The sequence below is a fragment of the Sciurus vulgaris genome, assembly GCF_902686455.1.
Source record: "Sciurus vulgaris genome assembly, chromosome: 1".
NCBI lineage: Eukaryota > Metazoa > Chordata > Mammalia > Rodentia > Sciuridae > Sciurus > Sciurus vulgaris.
In genome coordinates this window covers 102,495,018-102,513,573 of record NC_136461.1, presented here as the reverse complement: position 1 = coordinate 102,513,573, position 18,556 = coordinate 102,495,018, and the positions used below count along the sequence as shown (strand labels likewise).

At 35.1% G+C, this 18,556-nt stretch overlaps 1 protein-coding gene across 1 annotated transcript in view; it reads left to right on the top strand.

Moving 5' to 3' along the window:
• RSBN1 (round spermatid basic protein 1) overlaps window positions 1-18,556 on the top strand; it is a 47,934-nt gene that overhangs the window by 12,326 nt on the left and 17,052 nt on the right. The window contains exon 2 of the mRNA XM_079135362.1: window positions 427-1,100. Coding sequence (XP_078991488.1) covers window positions 427-1,100 — 674 coding nt within the window. The remainder of the gene's footprint in view (window positions 1-426; window positions 1,101-18,556) is intronic.

Below are 18,556 nucleotides of genomic sequence, written 5' to 3'. Positions count from 1 at the left end.
CAAAGGTTACTGAGCAAATATTTTATGTAGCATGTCAGATTTGAAATTACTTGGATATTTCCTTTAGTTTTGATTGTAAGTCAAATTATATGTTACCCCTTGCCATAATCTGCTGTGTGTGTGTGTGTGTGTGTGTGTGTGTGGTGGTGGTGGTGCAAGGTATTGAATGTGTACTGGTGCATGCTAAACATATGCTCTATCACTGAGCCACACATATAGCCCTTCGTTATCTGCTTTTTTTTAACATAATCTTTGACCCAGCATATTATTGTATTTTAAATCTTAGTTTCATTTTTGAAGATGTAAGTCGCAATAGCAAATTCTGAGAATTGAGAGGAGACTATTTGATTGAGATCTAGTACCTTAAGAAACTTGTATGTTGACATTAGTCCTAGCAACTAACTTCTTTTTAATTATTGTGGCCAGAAACACCAGATGAAAATGGTAAAACCCAGAGAGCTGATGATTTTGTCTTGAAGAAAATAAAGAAGAAAAAGAAAAAGAAACACCGAGAAGACATGCGAGGAAGACGCCTTAAAATGTACAATAAGGAAGTACAAACCGTCTGTGCTGGCCTGACGCGCATCAATAAGGAAATTCTCACCCAAGGACAAATAAATAGCACTTCAGGAGTTAATAAGGAGTCCTTCAGGTATCTGAAAGACGAACAGCTGTGCCGATTAAATTTGGGCATGCAAGAATATCGGGTACCCCAGGGAGTACAAACACCTTTTATGACTCACCAGGAACATTCTATTCGTAGAAATTTCTTAAAAACAGGTACTAAATTTAGCAACTTTATTCATGAGGAACACCAGTCCAATGGTGGTGCTCTGGTCCTTCATGCTTACATGGATGAACTCTCATTTTTGTCTCCAATGGAGATGGAGAGATTTTCTGAGGAGTTTCTTGCTTTGACATTCAGTGAAAATGAGAAAAATGCTGCTTACTATGCTTTAGCAATAGTGCATGGAGCGGCTGCTTATCTCCCAGACTTCTTGGATTACTTTGCTTTTAATTTCCCCAACACTCCAGTGAAAATGGAAATTCTGGGCAAGAAAGATATTGAAACAACAACCATTTCAAATTTTCACACTCAGGTAAGGTAAAATTATTGTTAAGTAATTTAGTAAATACAGTATCTCAACAGTGTTATCTTCATTCTGTTGCATAGCTCATATCACCACACTTTGATAAAAATACACAGTGATAATGATACTTCAAATTGTTTCTCCAGTTGTAAAGTCTTAATTACTGAGGTCTTTGGGGTGGAGCTTTTATTTGCTTGAAGAAATGCTTTATACATATTATGCTTCATTACAAATCTTTATGGAAAACCAACTTGAAAACTAATTCAGTCTTTTACCGATCAGGTAATGTTAGTGTGATGGATATGATTTAGATCTGATAGCCTGGAGGTAACTTTAGTTAAGACTTTTATGTCATAATAATAGAACATGTGAGGGTATTGGTCTATTTATTGGCCAGGTTTTAGCTGGGTTTGTTTCTCTTCTTTCAGTAACTTGTTGGCAGTCTATCCCAGAAATATACCCCATTTATGTGACTTGCGAGTGTCACTAGGGAGACCGCCATAGTCTCTGCTCCTTCTGCCTATGCACTCTAGTAGGTGAAGACATTTTTTAAAGCCTTGCTTAGGCAGCTAGGCTTAAGTCAGCAGGGAAACATTGCCTTCCTAACCAGTTTTTAACCAAACATTTTTTTCAATGAAGTTATTTTAGGGCATTAAGAAGTTAATAATGTATCCTAGTTTTTTTCTTGCTTGCTTTCTTCTTAAGGATTATGAATATGAATGGTCAGCTGTAAGTTTATACTGCTTATACTGTAAATTTAAGTTTAGTGGAGCCTATTTCACTTTTTAGAGATTCATGATTATATTCATGTTTTTTCAGGTTATCTAGTAATTTGCTGCCATTCTTTTCCCATAAGTTTTTTTTTTGTTATTTTTTTTTTAAGGTAAATAAACTGTTGTATAATAAGACTCTCAGCTGCTTACATTATAGTGGTTTCAAGCCACTTACATTTATCTGAATCCTCCTCTAACATGAATCTTTTTAGTAAGTTTCAACATCCTTGCCTCCAATGAGGGGAGTATCCAGTTTAGATTTATGAGCCTCAGAATTTCTCTAATTGAAGTTCTCTCTGCAGTAGAGAGAGCAGGAACAGCCAGTCTGGAGAGGTCGCAAGATGGGGCTGCCCAAGACGTTGGAACACGATGTGCAATAAAGGGCTTCGTCTTGGATTTTGGCCTTGTTACCACAATCAGGTACCGAAGTGCTGACTTTTGTAGTAGATTTTCTTTTTCTTTTTTTTTTTTTAAGGAATTTTTCCCTTTGAAGGTTAAGGAATCCTATTTTTATAAATATCATAGAAGAGACAAACCAGTCTAGTCCATATTCCCCATAAGTCTCTACTAAACAAGGAAAGATTGCTGAGAGCAGAGTTTACATGATCTATCCATTTTTTAGTTTAGAGAAATGCAGCAAATTTTCTGATTGGTAGACTAGCAAGCATATCTGAGAAATAAGCCAGAAATTGGGGGGGAAATGTCCTGGTTTTGTAAGGGTGACTATTTAACTTTTCCATTAGTCTATATTGGATCAAGTTTATATGTTAACCCAGTCTGAATAGTTAATAAAAGAAGAAATCTTGAAATATTATTCCCTGCTGATTTTTGTCCTCCAATTTTTTAAAATGGAGCCAAAATTTAAATGACTGTACCAACAACTTACCTTGAGATTTACTTCAAATTTTATAAAATAACCATTTTAAAATAACATCACATTATTAAATTATATTTTAAATACTTTCACCACATAAGAATATTGAGGACTGTTGAATGAGACTTGTGCTCTGGTGGTTCTGGAACTTAATTTTATTTATGAATTTTCAGCCATTGGAGAGAAGTATTATGTAGATTTAGGAGGTGGAATTAGCCCATGAAGCTTTAAATTTGTACCTGTAAAATCTTTCACAGATATTGGGATAGATGCTAATAACACAGTAGTTCAGATTTGTTTAATAGAAATGCTTTCAAATTCACATCTGAATATTTGAAATAACCAGGGGGTAGGTAAGCAATTTTATACCTTTTATGCTTTGAAGAAACAGGCTTTGGATGTGTATGATGTTATCCAAGGTCATATAGTTAGAAAATAGAAGTCAACATGAAAACCTTGGCCATCTGAACAATGTTCACACTATTTTGCCTTATTTCCTCTTTACCTCAGCTATGGGAGAAGAAATTAGTGCTTTTATTTGTGTAACACTGTGGTCAGTGAAATTAAAGTGTCTCCGTTAAAACAAAGTTTAAAAGGCTTTGTTTTTAATATTTTTAACAAATACCTTTAGATTTGGGGGAATTAAGTGAATTCCCTAGGGTATTTTGGAATTCTTTTTTATGAAATCTTATAAAGTTCTGTTAACTTATAAATAAGATCAGGTAAATTTTTTAATTACTTTAGAGACACAGCTATTAGAAATTGTTTGTTTAAATATATAGCTAGTTTAAATATATAGCTGTAATAATTATTCATGACTATATTTCAGAATAGTTTATTCAGCATTTATTGAGAACCTACCATGTACTGAGTATTCAGTTCTTAAAAGGACCAATTGATGAATTCATTTTAGTGGGGGAGATGAATAAACCAGCAATTATAATACAGTTTAAATAGTAGAGACTTGGCAGTAAGGAAAATCCTACCATGGAGAGGGAGCACAGTTTATGGTATTACCTACATCAGACTTGAAGTGATTAGAAAAGGCATTTTAAGGCATGTGATGCTTGAGTAGAATATTGAAAGCAGGTTAATACTTAGCTTAGTAAGGACATTTTTAATCAAAGGAAATAATAGCCAATGCAGATGTACAGAGAGCATTTGAAAATGTGCCATGTTCAGAAAGCTTTAAATAGCTTAATAGGGCAAGAGGACATAATCACTGTAAGGGGTGGTTGGGGGTGGGGGTGGGGTAGAATGAACAAATGAAAATCAAGAGTGTGAAGAGTGTTATATGCCCAAATATACTTTTTCCTAAAGCTAATGGGAGAGTTATTGGTGAATTTTAATAGGGGAAAGCTATTAATTAATGTTTGCAAAGGTTACAGGGAAATGTGGAGGATGAGATTGAGGGAAAATGTGATTGAAAGTAAGAGTACTGGCTAGGTTATGATTGTAACTAAGTCAGGAATGATCCATGCCCAAACTGGTATTGACACTAGAGAGAAAAGAATAAGATTTAAAAAAAAAAAAAAAATTTTTTTTTAACTTGTAGATGGACACAATGCCTTTATTTTACTTATTTATATGTGGTGCTAAGGATCCAACCCAGTGCCTCACACATGCCAGGCAAGCGCTCTACCACCGAGCTATAACCCCAGCCCAAGAATAAGATTTTGTAAATTATCAAAATAGAGATACAATTATCTCTATAATCTCAAATAATTATACAATTATTTGATACAATTATCAAAATTGATAATTGTAATTATCAATTATAGAGATTAAGTGGACTTTGTAAAAGAAAGAAAGAGTCTTAAGATGTGGTTTGGATAAATGAAGGATGGTGCTACACACAGGGTTGAAAAAGTTTGGTCAGTTAAAAAAAAAAAAAAAAGCTTGGGAGACATTTTTAGGCCGGAGATGCAGAAGTTGGATCAATTAGCATATATAATCAGGGATAGTATTAGAATGGAAAGGAGATGAAGCTAAGGGTAAAATCCTATGGTGTGCGTGCTATAAGTATAGAACATGGGAAGAAACCAAAAAGAAAGGTAGAAGGAAGACTGGGATACAAATTTCCAAGATTTTAAGAATGATAGAGTGATAAAAATATTACTTAAAATATGGGGGATCCAGTAAGATAAAGATGGAAAAGCTTTAGGTTGATCAATTAGTAATTTAATTGGAAACATTATCAAGACCAGTGCTCTTGCAAACCCTGGATATTGAAGTATTGTCAGTTACTCCTTTTCTTTAGAACCTTGCTATTCAAAGTGTGCTTGAAATATGAATTTGGCACCTCTGGGGTGCTTGTTAGAAATGCAGTCTCATTTTTACTCAGATCCTCTGAGTCATAATTTGCATTTTAAAAGTCCCCAGATGATTCATGTGCACATTAAAGTTTGAGAAGCACTACTTTAGAATTCATCTGCTCTAGCAGAAGGAAGTAAAATGTAGGTTTGTTTTGTATAAGAAAAATTATAGCTTCTGTTACTTTTATATTTTTAAATTATTGTGATGGCTAAAGCTAGGATCCGGATCCACTTATAGGGCCTTTTTTTTTTTTTTTTTCTTTTTTCTTTTTTTTTCATAATACTCAAATGTTCTAACACCAAAGGAGGTAATTTCATGATATCACTTTACACCAGGCCGATACTTACTTGTTTACTGAAGTTTCAGCAGTTTTACTTAAGTTTGAAGTTTCAGCTAACTTGTAAATTTGTTTCTAATCTAAAGGGCTATATATATGTACTTAGGTCTAAGTTTTATTGGCTAAATATCACTTTGAATCAAAAATCCAAAGTGTTTATGGACTCTGTTTCATTTAGTGGAGAAAAATTAATGTTCACATTGAAATGTATTTCTCCTAAAAAAAAAAAAAGTATCTATACACATACATACACACATTTTAGTAGGAATAAATGTAATTTATGATGTTTTTGCTTAGACCTTCTGTCTTGTAATTACAATATTGGCTGTTTGAAAACATTTTGGCAGCTTTGAACTTTGTTTACTGTAACTGCAATAAGTATGCAATCCTTGGCTCCCCCTACGTATAAAAATTTTATGGCAGCAGATAAATTGATTAAAAATTCAGTCCTTTTAGTTATCTTATGAATTAACAGGGCTTTAGCAAAGGAAAGAGCCATTTTTCAAGCACTATTCTATAGATGAAAAAGGTCATAATTTGGTTGGGATCTTCCCCATGACTAAATAATAGCAGATCTTCAGAGAGAAATTGTTTTTTACCTGTCTCTGAATGGTATAATATCCTCTAGGGGAGGGGTTAGGAAATTTTAATATGTGTATGATTAACTGGGAACCTTGTTAATGTGCAGATTTTGATTTTTGTAGGTCAAGGGTGGGACTTTCAGGTAATGCAGATGTTTCTGGTTCTAAGTCTTAAAAATATACACATAAATTGCAAATGAAAACAGTAACAAACACTAAAAATATAGTGAAGTTAGCCAGGTGTGGTGCTGCATGTTTATAAATTCCAGCGATTTGGGAGGCTGAGACAGGACGATCAAAAGTTTAAGACCAGCCTGGGCAACTTAGTGAGACCCTGTCGAAGAACCTGGCTCAGTGATGCACACCTGTAATCCCAGCAGTTTAGGAGACTGAGGCAGGAGGATCTTATGAACTTGGGCAACTTGTTGAGACCCTGTTTCAAAATAGAAAATAAAAAGGAATAGGGATACAGCTCTTGGTAGAGTGTCCTAGTTTCAATCCCCAGTTGTAAAATAAATAAAATAAATACATAGTGAAGTTAAATGGGAATTGTTTTAAATATCACCATTTGAGACTCTTTACCTTATAGGAACTAAGTAAGTGAAAGGTATATATGGAGAAGAATCATGTTTATATGTGCTGCGGGGGAGATTGGCAAATGTGCATGTTTTACTTTTTTTTAAGTAAAATTTCTCTATAATATTGAGCATTCTTACTGAAAAGCATGGTGTTTTAACTTTATTTAGGTAGCAGTAATTCTTATAAACGTTATTTTTATTACTCTATAAAATGGTAACGTTTTGTAGGATTACAGTATTCAACTTTAAAGCCTACTGTTTTAGAGAAAAACAAAAAATGTTATTTCTCCATTGAGTGTTGGGGCAAGGCCTTAAATGTATTTATTATATACTCTCTGGTCTTTGATTAAAGTAATTTAATACTTTGATTAAAGTATTTTACAGTGAATTGATAGTGCTAATAGAGAATGAAACTAGTAGAATTTATAGTAAATTAATAGTACTAATAAAGAGTAGTGTGTTTGGGAAATAAGTGAACCCTTACGGAACTCTGCACATCAGTGCCTTGCATAAAAGGAGAAATAATTATTTTAAGTACTTCACTTTATAAAACAGCATAAATAAAAGTGATAGGTTGAATTCTCTCATTCTAAGTAGAGCTTGTAATAAACTCAATTGACCCACTCATACTATTTTCACTGTGTAGGAGTACCTTTCCTGCTCACAGATGACAAGGTTGGGAACATTGCTGGCTAACTTTTTCCTTTCTGCTAACTTAAACAGGCTTCTTCCTGAAACATGAGTTCTATGGGATAACGCACCCCTACGCTCTTTTCACCCTATACACAGAGTTTTCATGTAGTGCATTGTTCAGCTTGACATTCTCCTGTGTTTTAATTGATGTATGACTTTTTAAAAAAATTTTTTTAGTTGTAGATGAACACAATACCTTTATTTTATTTATTTATTTATTTTTATGTGGTGCTGAGGAGTGAATAGTGCCTCACACATGCTGGGCCAAGTGCTGTACCACTGAGCTACAACCCCAGCTCTGTGACTTTTTTTTTTTTATGAAGTGTTATGCATAGGGGACAGAGTCAATCTTGCTTAACTTTTAGAAAATGATACACGATAACTGTCAAGTTGAGTTTCTAATCTAAAGGACTATGTATGTGTTGACACAGCAATATGTATATTTAAAGGTAATTATTTTAAAGCTATTGTAAATGTATTAAATATTTTGAATGCATGCAAAGCTAACTACTGTTTTCATATAGATGTATTTCTCTTTGATTCCATGTTCTTCTTACTTCCCTACTATACTTTCCTGATTTTAATAAAGTCTGAGTTTTCCCTGTTGGCATAAGTCTTTGGCTTCCATGGCAACTTTACTTTTTTCTGTTCTTTGGTTTTTTTTTTTTGTTCTTTTCTAGAGATACTTACTCCTTCTAATTTTTACATTTGTTTCTTCCTCCATTATAGCCTAATACATACACATTGAGAAGTTGTGAAACTCAACTTATTTTTTTGCTTTCAGGTGTTATTTCCAGGCCAGAGTTTCCCAAACTTGCCAGGTTCGAAGAATAATCTGAGGTTACTAGTTTAAAATACTTAACAGAATGTGAGGGTTACTAGTTTAAAATACTTAACTGAATGTGAGATTTCTTCTGGACACACTGAGTCATTAGATCTGGAGCAAGACCTAAGATAATTTACCCAATGTAATTTCTATGATCAGGCAAGTTTAAGAACACTGTTTTACACTACATACATCATCTACTATTCTCTAATTCCTTTCATTTGATTCATAGGTACTATCTTCTTAGAATTTCATTGCATTATAGTCTAAGAGACAATTTTGTCTAACTTGTACACAGTACAATTTAAAATGTTTTAGTATTCATAGTCATTTGGGATCTTGTTTGTTTATAAGGTTTCATAAGGCTTCCTGTTGGGCCTTCAGCATTGCCTAGGAAGCTTGCTTCTTTTGTTTGGTCAGCTTGTTTGCCTGTTCTTCATAATGACTCTTCAAAAAATTTTTATCTGTATGTATTTTTTCCTCATTCCCTCCTGCTATCATAGAGAACATATCGTGATTTCTCTTCAAGACTAATCCTTCTACTTGTGTTCTGGATTTCATCTCTAGGCCTGTTTAGGATTTTTTTTTTTATTGTCATACATAACATGAAATTTGTCATTTTTAAATGTGTAATTCTTTGGCAGTAATTACTTTCACAGTGTTGTAGAACCATCACCACCATCCATTTTCAGAATTTTTCCCATCATTCCATATAGAAACTCTGTGTCCACTTGCTTAGGGTCTTTATGATAGTTACCCATCCCCATCCCTCCAACTTTTCCCTCCTCCATTCCACATAAGTGAAAGTATAAATTGTACTAAATGAATTACTGCTTTGTCTTTCACTTTTAAAAAAAGGATTAACTTTTCCTCTCTCCCCAGAAGTAAATCTTCTTTCTGAATTTGTAGTTTATCATTTTTATTTTACTACCTTATTATGTGTTTTGAGAGTCCCCAGTTAAATTGGGGTTCTAGTACCATAACAGCTAGCAACCCTGCCCTAACAAAAAACAAAGGGGAAATGGATATAGGTGTTTACAGTGTGTCTTTCATGGGATACTTTTACCTGGTAGATGGCCTAAAACCTATTTATTTGATCTTCACAGATAACTTATTTATATAGTGTATATCCTTATGGCTCTTATTTGATCCATTTCTAGTTTATGCCTGCCTGACCATCAGTCTGGCGCTGGGAGCCTAACTTTGTGTTCTCTCTGGTTTCCTGGGGAAAACCAGCTTGTGGTAGCCCCTGGTTCTTTAGTTGGAAGGCTCCAAATTCAGTATAATGCCCTCAATAGGAAAAAAGTTAAAACACTCCTAATCAGGAAGGGCACAATGAGTTGGGAGGAGGGTAGTCCTCTTGTCCCCAGGTTATGATGCAGGAATGAAGAGTCAGGCAAAGAGAGAGAGAAGGAATTTGCTGTAGTATGATATAAAAACAACATATGTAACTGTTATAAAACTTAATAAAGAGTATATTGCCTCTATCATTCTTTAGGTTGTTTTGGTTCAACATTGTTTAATGAGAATTGTGTTGATTCATTAACCCTAATTCATTCATTTTAGTTTATTCTCTTTTTGGGGGGTGGTTTACTGGGATTCAACACAGGGCCTCATACATGGTAGGCAAGCACTCTACCATTGAGCTACATCCCCAGCCCCCTAGCTCCTTAATTTTAACCACTGTATTTAAATTGTTAATGTGTATATCACAGTTCATTTATTCTCATATTTTTGGGCATTTACAGTTTTGTAATATTTTTGTGTTAATAGTATGTATAATTTGTAAATGTCTTTTTATCACGTGTATATTCTAGGACTTCTATGTGCCTCTTTTCTCGTTCTAATATTCTATGACTATTACTTGGCTCAAATAAGACCTCACATGTATGAAAGGTCTTCTATAACATTTGGTTATTAGTTTAGATAGATAGATAGATAGGGAATTTTAGGTTGGAGGTCATTTTTCTTTAAATTTATATGGGCATTTTTCCAATGTCTTTAAGCTGCTAGTGTTGCTGTTGAGACATCCAGTGTTGTCATGATAATGGATCTTTTTTGGATGTCCTGTTTTTTCCCCATTGGAAGCCTTCAAAATTTCTTTTTGAATAGCAAGCAATAAGGTGATTTCAGATGGGTCGTTTTTATTTTTAAAAAGTTACTATGAATATTTCACATAAACAGAAAGTTATAAGTTGGGGCTGGAGTTGTGGCTCAGTGGTAATGTGCCTGCCTCACATGTGCGAGGCACTGAGTTCAATACTCAGCACCACATAAAAATAAATAAAATAAGGGCATTGTGTCCATAAACAAATAAAAATATTTTTAAAAAAGAAAGGTATAAGTAATTAATTCTTCAACTGAGAACATCATAATTTTTGCCAGGGTGATAGAATAAGTTATACCCCTGTTGGCTAGAATTCTTAAAGCTGAGCTACGAAAGGAGGTAAGTGATTAAGGAAATTTTGCTTAATCCCCTGCTTTCATCATAACAACACTCTCTTATACCTGATATCCTTCTGTGTGTAGTCATTTTGGTTTACTTTCTCTACAAGTTGATAAGTAAGAAAAGGAATTAGGAGTAGGGAGGTGGAAAGTAAGTGGAGGAGTCTTAACTGACCTAGCAGATTTTAAACCCATCTCCTTGGTTTTTTAATTCAGTGCTTTGTGTACTTCCTTTTGTAATAGTTAGCCTTTCCATGGGTCTGTAGCTCAAACTGGCTTCTTGAATTCCTCTGTATCAGAACTCAGTATTAAATTTTTTGTAGTCAACCAAGAATCCCATATAACTTCTCAACTTTCAAAAATATTTCGGTAGCTTATGTCTATAGTTTTTCTTCTCTCTGACTTTCTGGGATTTATAGCCTTTCCATGTTATTCTCACTTGAATGGAATTTCGATAAGGAATAGAAATAAATCATATGCTCAATCTATCATTTTTAAATTGTAGTCCTTTTTACTGTTTCACCTTAACCATGTTCTTCCCATTAGTATTAAAACATGATTACATTAAAAAAGACTTAATCATCCATGATTACTGAGGATTTGAATGCCTTTTTTTCCCATTCTCTACTAGACCAGTGAGAGGCCAAGAACATAGGCTAACTAATATTGAATTTACTCATGTGAAAACTATGGGAAGACACATAGGAGGTATAAGAGAAGACATAGGATACCAAGACATTCTAATCAGTACATTCAGCATTCAGTGTTAAAGAAAAAAAAATAGGAAAACTATACTATTTTTGGATAAGAGGATTCAATATAAAAATGGCAGTTTTTCCTAAATTGCAAATTGAATACCATCCCAATAAATAAAATATAAATAGTTGATTTTTCTTGGACAACCAAGCCAATAAGCTAATGTTGAAGTTTTAATGAAAAAATAGGCAAGAACAGCCAGGAAAAAAAAAAAAAAAAAAGTAGTGATGGAGGAGTGTCTTACCATATGGCAGTACATTCTAAAGATTTAATTATTAAGCCAATGTATATTAGTTTATGAACACTGTTCAGTCAGTCAGAAAATTAAGCCCAGAAATAGATTGAAATACATGTAGGCATTTGATATATAAAAATATAGCATATACATCATTGGTGGCAGAGAAAAAAGAGAGTATTAGGACATCTGGGTACCTATTTAGTATTTATTTTTGTATCCATTATCACTATACCAAGATAAACTGCAAATGGGGTCAAAGATTTAAATGTATAAAATGGGGACATAAAAGAAGACATGGAAAAGTTCTGTTATAATTTTGAAATGGGAAAGGTCTTTTGAGTTATTATCCCCAAAACGAAAAATCATTGTAGAAATCAGAAGGCAAATTATGAAAATCATTTATAACACATAACACTGGCAGAGCATTAACTTCTCTAAATTATGAAGAGCCCTAGTATGGAGAAATACCAACAACCCAGTATAAAATTAAGCAGTATGAATAGACAGTTCATAGAAGAAGAAACACAAATGACCCTTTAACCTCTGAAAAGATACACATCTTCACTCCTAAGAAGACTGAAATTAAAACTATCAATATGACAACTTTTGCTTATTAAATTGTTAAACATCCAAAGTTTTGACAACATTGTATCATTGAAGTTGTGGGACAATAGATACTTTGTTATATTGCTGATGGAAATCAGTTTATACAACTTGTACAGTCTTTTCCATCTTAAACACTCTTCCTTTTTCCCATTTTACTCTTTGTCAATCTAATTTTCACAGCCAAACTAATTAAAAGGATTATTTACATTTGTTGTTCCCACTTCCTCATCGTTCCTCATACAAATTTGGTTTCTATCCCCATGATTTCTTCAAAACCAATGGGCATTTTTCATCTGTTTTTTGTTTGTTTGTTTGTTTTTAATACTGGAAGTGTCAGCAGGTTTTTGACCAAGTTTTTCATGAACTGTTTTCTTAACATTTCTTAATCTCTCTGACTGCTTAATTGTTCCTTTACTTTTTTTTGGCCAGTATACTTCCTCCTTTTTTTTAACTGAAGCTTTCCAAGGCCTCCTCCCTTTGAACTCTATGTATTTTCTCTAGAGAGATCTCTTAATTCTAACATTTCAGTTACTGCTGGTGAGTAGGATTTATATTCTCAGGTTAGACTCTTCTAATTCTAGATCCAGTAGCCTTCTTGATATATCTACATAGGTATTTCAGATGTGCTAGAGAAGACCTGGTTCTTATTCTTGCTGTAACAAAGTACCACAAACTCTGGTCTAAAACAGCACAAATTTAGTATCTGAAGGCCCTGAGGGAAAAATCTATATTTTGTCTTTTTAATCTATATTTACTTACTTGTGGCCCTTTCTTCCATCTCCAAAATTCAGCACTCCGCTCTGCTCCCTTCTCTGCTTTAGTCAAATCTCCCCCTGCCACAGTCCTATAAGGACATCCGTAATTGTATTACTGAATTCTATTAAGAACCACCTGGATAATCTAGGCAGATCTCCTCATTTCAAATTCTTCGAGCTGGGTGTGGTGGTACATAACTATAATCCCAGTGACTTGGGAGGGTGAGGCAGGGGGAGCCCAAGTTCAAAGCCAGCCTCGGCACAGTGAGACCCTGTCTCTAAATAAAATAACAAAATAGGACTGGGGATGTGGCTCAATGGTCAAGTGCCCATGAGTTCAATCCCTGGTACCCGTCTCTCCAAAAAAAAAAAAAAAAGATTCTTCATTTATTCACATTTGCAAGGTCCCTTTTGCTATAAGGTAATATGCCCAGATTCCAGGGGTTAGAATGTGGAAACTTTGGGAGCCATTATCCATTCTATCCCATACTTCAAGCTCATGGTGTCCAAAATAGAAGATAGCATCTTTGTACTCAAACCTGGTCTTCCAGAAGAGAGTAGTTTTTCCATGTGTTTGCAAATGGCATAACTGGTAGTCATCCTTGATACACTTTTTTCTTTTTTATCATATCCAGTCTTTCTACAATTCCTGACAGTTTTTATCACTCATATACTTTTTAAATGTCTACCCCCCTTCCCCTTTAAAAATCATTCTGCTGTTAGTTTAGCTTGTCTTCTTATTTGGAAAATTATAGAACCCTCTTCATTGGACTCTTTTCTTTCCATGTATCTCTGAGAACACTAAACAAATAAAGGCAAGTATGACCTGGAATGGTAATGTGCACCTGTAGATCCAAATAGTTGGGAGGCTGAAGCAGGAGGATTACTTGAGCCTGAGGTTCAGTGTGGGCACCAGAGTGAGACTCCATCTTTAAAACAAAAACATAAACAATATTTAAAAGGTAAATTAGATAACATTCTCTTCCTTTAATCCCTTTAATGACTAAAATCCTTCATGTGGTCTTTGAGTCTCTTCAGTCTTCCAAGTCTCCTCTTTTTTCTCTTTTGTTTTATATTTACTATTGTTAGTTGTCTTACAGACCTTGGAAAAAATAGCACTTAATAGATTTTGTTTGTCTCTAACTTTGTTCCTTAGCTTAATGATTTTACCTCAAAGAGCATTTTAGTGTCTGCCTCTCCCTACTAGACTATAAACTTTAAGCAGTGAGGAACAGATCTGGTTTGTTGTATCTGTGTTGAGGACAGCCTGAAACGTATAGTATAAAATTATATTGAATGAGTGGTTCCTCTTTCTGTATGACTTTTAAATTTGTGTAAATCTCTTCCATGATAAACTGTGTTGTGTTGTTATAACAAACTAGTTGAATTTGGGTACTTTATAAAGAAGTTTAAAATAGCTTACAGTGCTATAGGTTCAAGAGCATGGCACCAGCATCTGCTCAGCTCCAGCGTGGGCTTCATGGTGGATGGCATCACAGTTGTGAAAGCTTGTATGAAATTGGTGAGTAGTGATGCAGAAGAGAGATTCAGAGGAGGTGCCAGACTCCCTTATAACACCCGATTCTCTTGGGAACTATGTGAATCCTGTGAGGACCATGGTAATCTCTTTGAGGGTGATGCCCACCACTGGGCATTCCTTCCACTAGACCTGACTACACTGTAGGACCAAGCTGCACATGAACCTTTGGGGGACAAGTCATAGCAGGCTCCAAATATTTGAAGACTGTCATGTTCCCTTCTTTATCTTTTCAAATTAAATATTTTGAAATGCTTTAAATTTCTTGTACTCTTCTTCCAATTTGTTTGATATGCAAATCCCTATTTACCTTCATTATTTTCTGTTGGGTGTGCCATAGTTATAGATTTCTTTTTAGCCCAGATCAGGAGATAATACCCCAGGTGTCATTTGTGCAATGCATAGTATTTTCTCCCTCACAACAAAGTATGTAAGATATAGCCATAGGCAAACCCATCATAACAAGGAGACCCCATATACAATGCAAGCTCAGAGGGCTGGTGGCCAAACAAAAGCGGACAGAACCGGCTGAAGCAAAGCGTTATTGGAATTTGGCTCTCCCAGCCCTCTGGGGTACAGGTCAGGGTGGAGAGCCTGAGGAAATCGCTAGTGGCCCCCTGCTGCCCAAGGTCTTTATAGGCCAGAATAGGCGGGGGTCCTGCTGAGTGATAGGTGGATAGAAGTGTCAGTGGGGTTTATCTGTCCGTGTTTGGTTGCTCTTTGGCATGCTGCCCACTGCCTCAGTTGTTCTGTTCCCTTGGCTAGGGAAAAAAGTTTCCCTCTTGTTTAAAAATCCAGAGGTAAGCAGCTCTGTTCCATGATGTCCTCTGAGATCCTAGTTTCCTTCTGTCTTTTAAATTTTGCTGTTCTTTCTGGTGGTGTTATGTGCATGGTTGAGCCTGGCTCTCTATCACTCTACTCTGTTTTCCACCTGCAAAAAGAGAGAAAGAAGTGGAGGGCAAGCCTTTTACTTATTAAAGACATGCACTGGAAATTGCATATGTTACTTATGTTAATGTCCTATTGGCCACAACTTAGTCACAGGTTATATTTAGCTGACAGGGACTGTAGCTCATTGGCCATATGCCCAGGAAGTTCTCTGACTACGAGGAAGAAAGATGGAATACTTAGGGATAATTAGTAGTTTGCTTGTTTGGCATCAGTTGCACACAGTTGGAACATGTTGAATTTGTGGTCATAAATGCTGCTTTATCTTGTGTTGCTAATTATTTACATCACAAACATCTACATTAATTAAAATTTGTAATACAAGCGACAGACATTATTGATCAACAGCTTTTCCTTTTTTTTGTCAGAGTTTAATGGTTGATTACTTCATTCTGTTCTCAGTATGTATAAGTTCAACAAATATTTATTACCACATACCAGACATTTTGTATTATAGTTATTTTCTAGTAAATAATACTGATTATTATTCTCTTTGACAGAGTTTATATTCAAACATATTGCCTGATTTCTGAGTAATTTAAACTTTTTCTACAAAGAACCAGATAGTGAGTATTTTACCCTCTAGGATCCATAACATCTCTATCACAAGTAATTAGGACTTAACTGCCATTGTATTGTAAGCAATGGGTATTACTGTGTTTCAACAATACTTTGTCAGTCCTGAATTTGGTCTTTGCATTGTAGTTTGCCAAACCTGGTCTAAAACAATAGTTTATGTTCCCATAGCAATTAATCACTTGTTAACTCCCTTTAACCTAATTATTTAGTGAAAATGCCTCCTGGGGTAATGAATGCCTTCCTAGTCTGCCAGTTCTTTTTTTCTTTCTATCCTTTTCTTGATATGGGGTGTTAAGCTGTTGCCAAGATTATTCTTTTAACTCTTGGGCTATAAGTGATCCTCCTACTTTAACCTCCTTTCTAGTTGGGTGTGCAGGTTCATAACTGCACCTAGCTCTCACAGTTTAATTAGCTAACAAAGAAGAATCGTCTTGTCTCAAATATCCATTTTCCCTTTAGTGCTGTTTTTGATCATTTGTTTTTCAATATTCTTTCTCTCAGGTCTTATTCATTTAAAAAATTATACTTTGTAGATAATCCTGAAGTCTGTGCCTCTTGTCCTTTTTTAAAAAAATCTAGTAATAACTCCAAATCCAACTTGTTTAAAACCTATAATTTTTTTTTTTTCCCAGTACCAGGGATTGAACTCAGGGGCATTCAACCACTGAACCACATCCCCATCTCTATTTTGTATTTTATTTAGAGACCAGATCTCACTGAGTTGCTTAGCGCCTGCCTTGCTTTTGCTGAGGTTCTTTGAACTCTCGATCCTCCCATCTCAGCCTCTGGAGCCTGTGGGGTTACAGGTGTGTGCCACTGCACCTGGCTTAAAACCTATAAATTTTAATATTTTTTTTATGTTTTGAAACATAAAGCCTTATTTATTTAATCACCTTCAAGGATAAATGGAAGTTATAAAGGTGGATGATAACATATGAAAAGTTGTGGAGGCAATCCAGATTATTTAGAATGTGGAAATACCTATTTAGAATGAGGCAAATGTGGCAGTTTTTTTTTTTTTTTTTTTTTTTTTTTAAATAATCAGGAGGGACTTTGTAAGCCATGAAAAGAATTGTGAGTGTTGATATATGTAATATGGTGCTACTAAAGAATTTAAAACAGGAAAGTTGAATGGCAAAATATTTTCCCTACAGAGATCACTTGTAGATGGTATTTTGGGATAGGAATCCTGAAACAAGGATACTGGGTAAGAGGTTTTTGCAATGAGGTGAGAAATTATTATTTCCCGAATTAAGGCAATGTAACTGCAAATTTAGAAGGATCGATTTTTATACAGAAGGAATGAGGAGGAAGGGCTTGTAAATTTCTAGCTTGGGAACTGAGAAAATATATTATCATTAACTGGTGAAGCAACAGAAGGGACAGAAGATGTGAAGTGGAAGGGAACCTTATAAGAAAATGAGCTCAGTTTTGTAGGTATTGAATTTGAGCATGTCTGTGGGCTCACCAGGAGGCAGTTGTATGTAAAAATCTGATTCTGAGAAACAGTTTTAATTTAGAAAAGTAGATATGGAACATAGCAGGGCACAGGTGGTAGTTAAATCTGTATTATAATTGAAACCACCCACCGATAATATGTTGAATAAGAAATAGGCCAACTCTGGAACAACCACATTTTGGAGAGGAGGAATCCTGGAAAGGAAGTCAAGAAAAGGATGACTAAAAAGCATCCCTTGAATTTGACTGTGAGGAGATAATTAGTGATTTGTTTCAAGGGAAAGGCATGGGCAGAAGCCTGATTGCAAGGATATGAAGAGTGAATAGAAAGTGAGGTAAGGTAGAAGAGACAGGAAAGAGAGACAGATACTGCAAAAGTAAGATTCTGATGTAGAAAAACTGTCTCAGACCAGTTGTACAATATTCAATGTATTTATTTTTATTTTTATTTTTCTGGTGCTGGGGATTGAACTCAGGGACACTTGACCACTAAACCACATCCCCAACCCTATTTTGTACTTTTTTTTTTTTTTTTTGTGGTGCTGGGGATTGAACCCAGGGCCTTGTGCTTACAAGGCAAGCACTCTACCAACTGAGCTAACTCCCCAGCCCCTATTTTGTATTTTATTTAGAGACAGTGTCTCACTGAGTTTCTTCGTGCCTCATTGTTGCTGAGGTTGTCTTTGAACTCATCATCCTCCTGCCTCAGCTTCCCAAGCCACTGGGATTACAGGTGTGTGCCACTGCACCTGGCCCACAATATTCAATTTAAAAGTGGGCTTACATGATAAAAGGGACTTACTGGCTTATGAAATGGGAAGGTCCAAATGTAGGACTGTTTGGTAGAATAGTTCAGGCTTGGGGTTTACAGGCAAGATTGGTGAAAGGACTAGAATATGAAATCATGTTTATTAGAGAGATAAACCTTGAGGTCTAGGCTAGATATGGAAGGAACTGAAAACAAGATGTGACTGATACTCACAAATAAACACATGTAAAGAAAGCCAGAGGTTTAATTTAGTGTAAAGGAATGAAAGTGGGAAGTTTGTGGTTTTCTTAAATAAGGACTTTGTTTAGCAAGAGCTGGGCTAACTTAGCTACAGTTTTCCAAATAGTCCTAACACATTGCATCTCTCAAAATCTAGTCTTGGTGTTTTGTAGAACT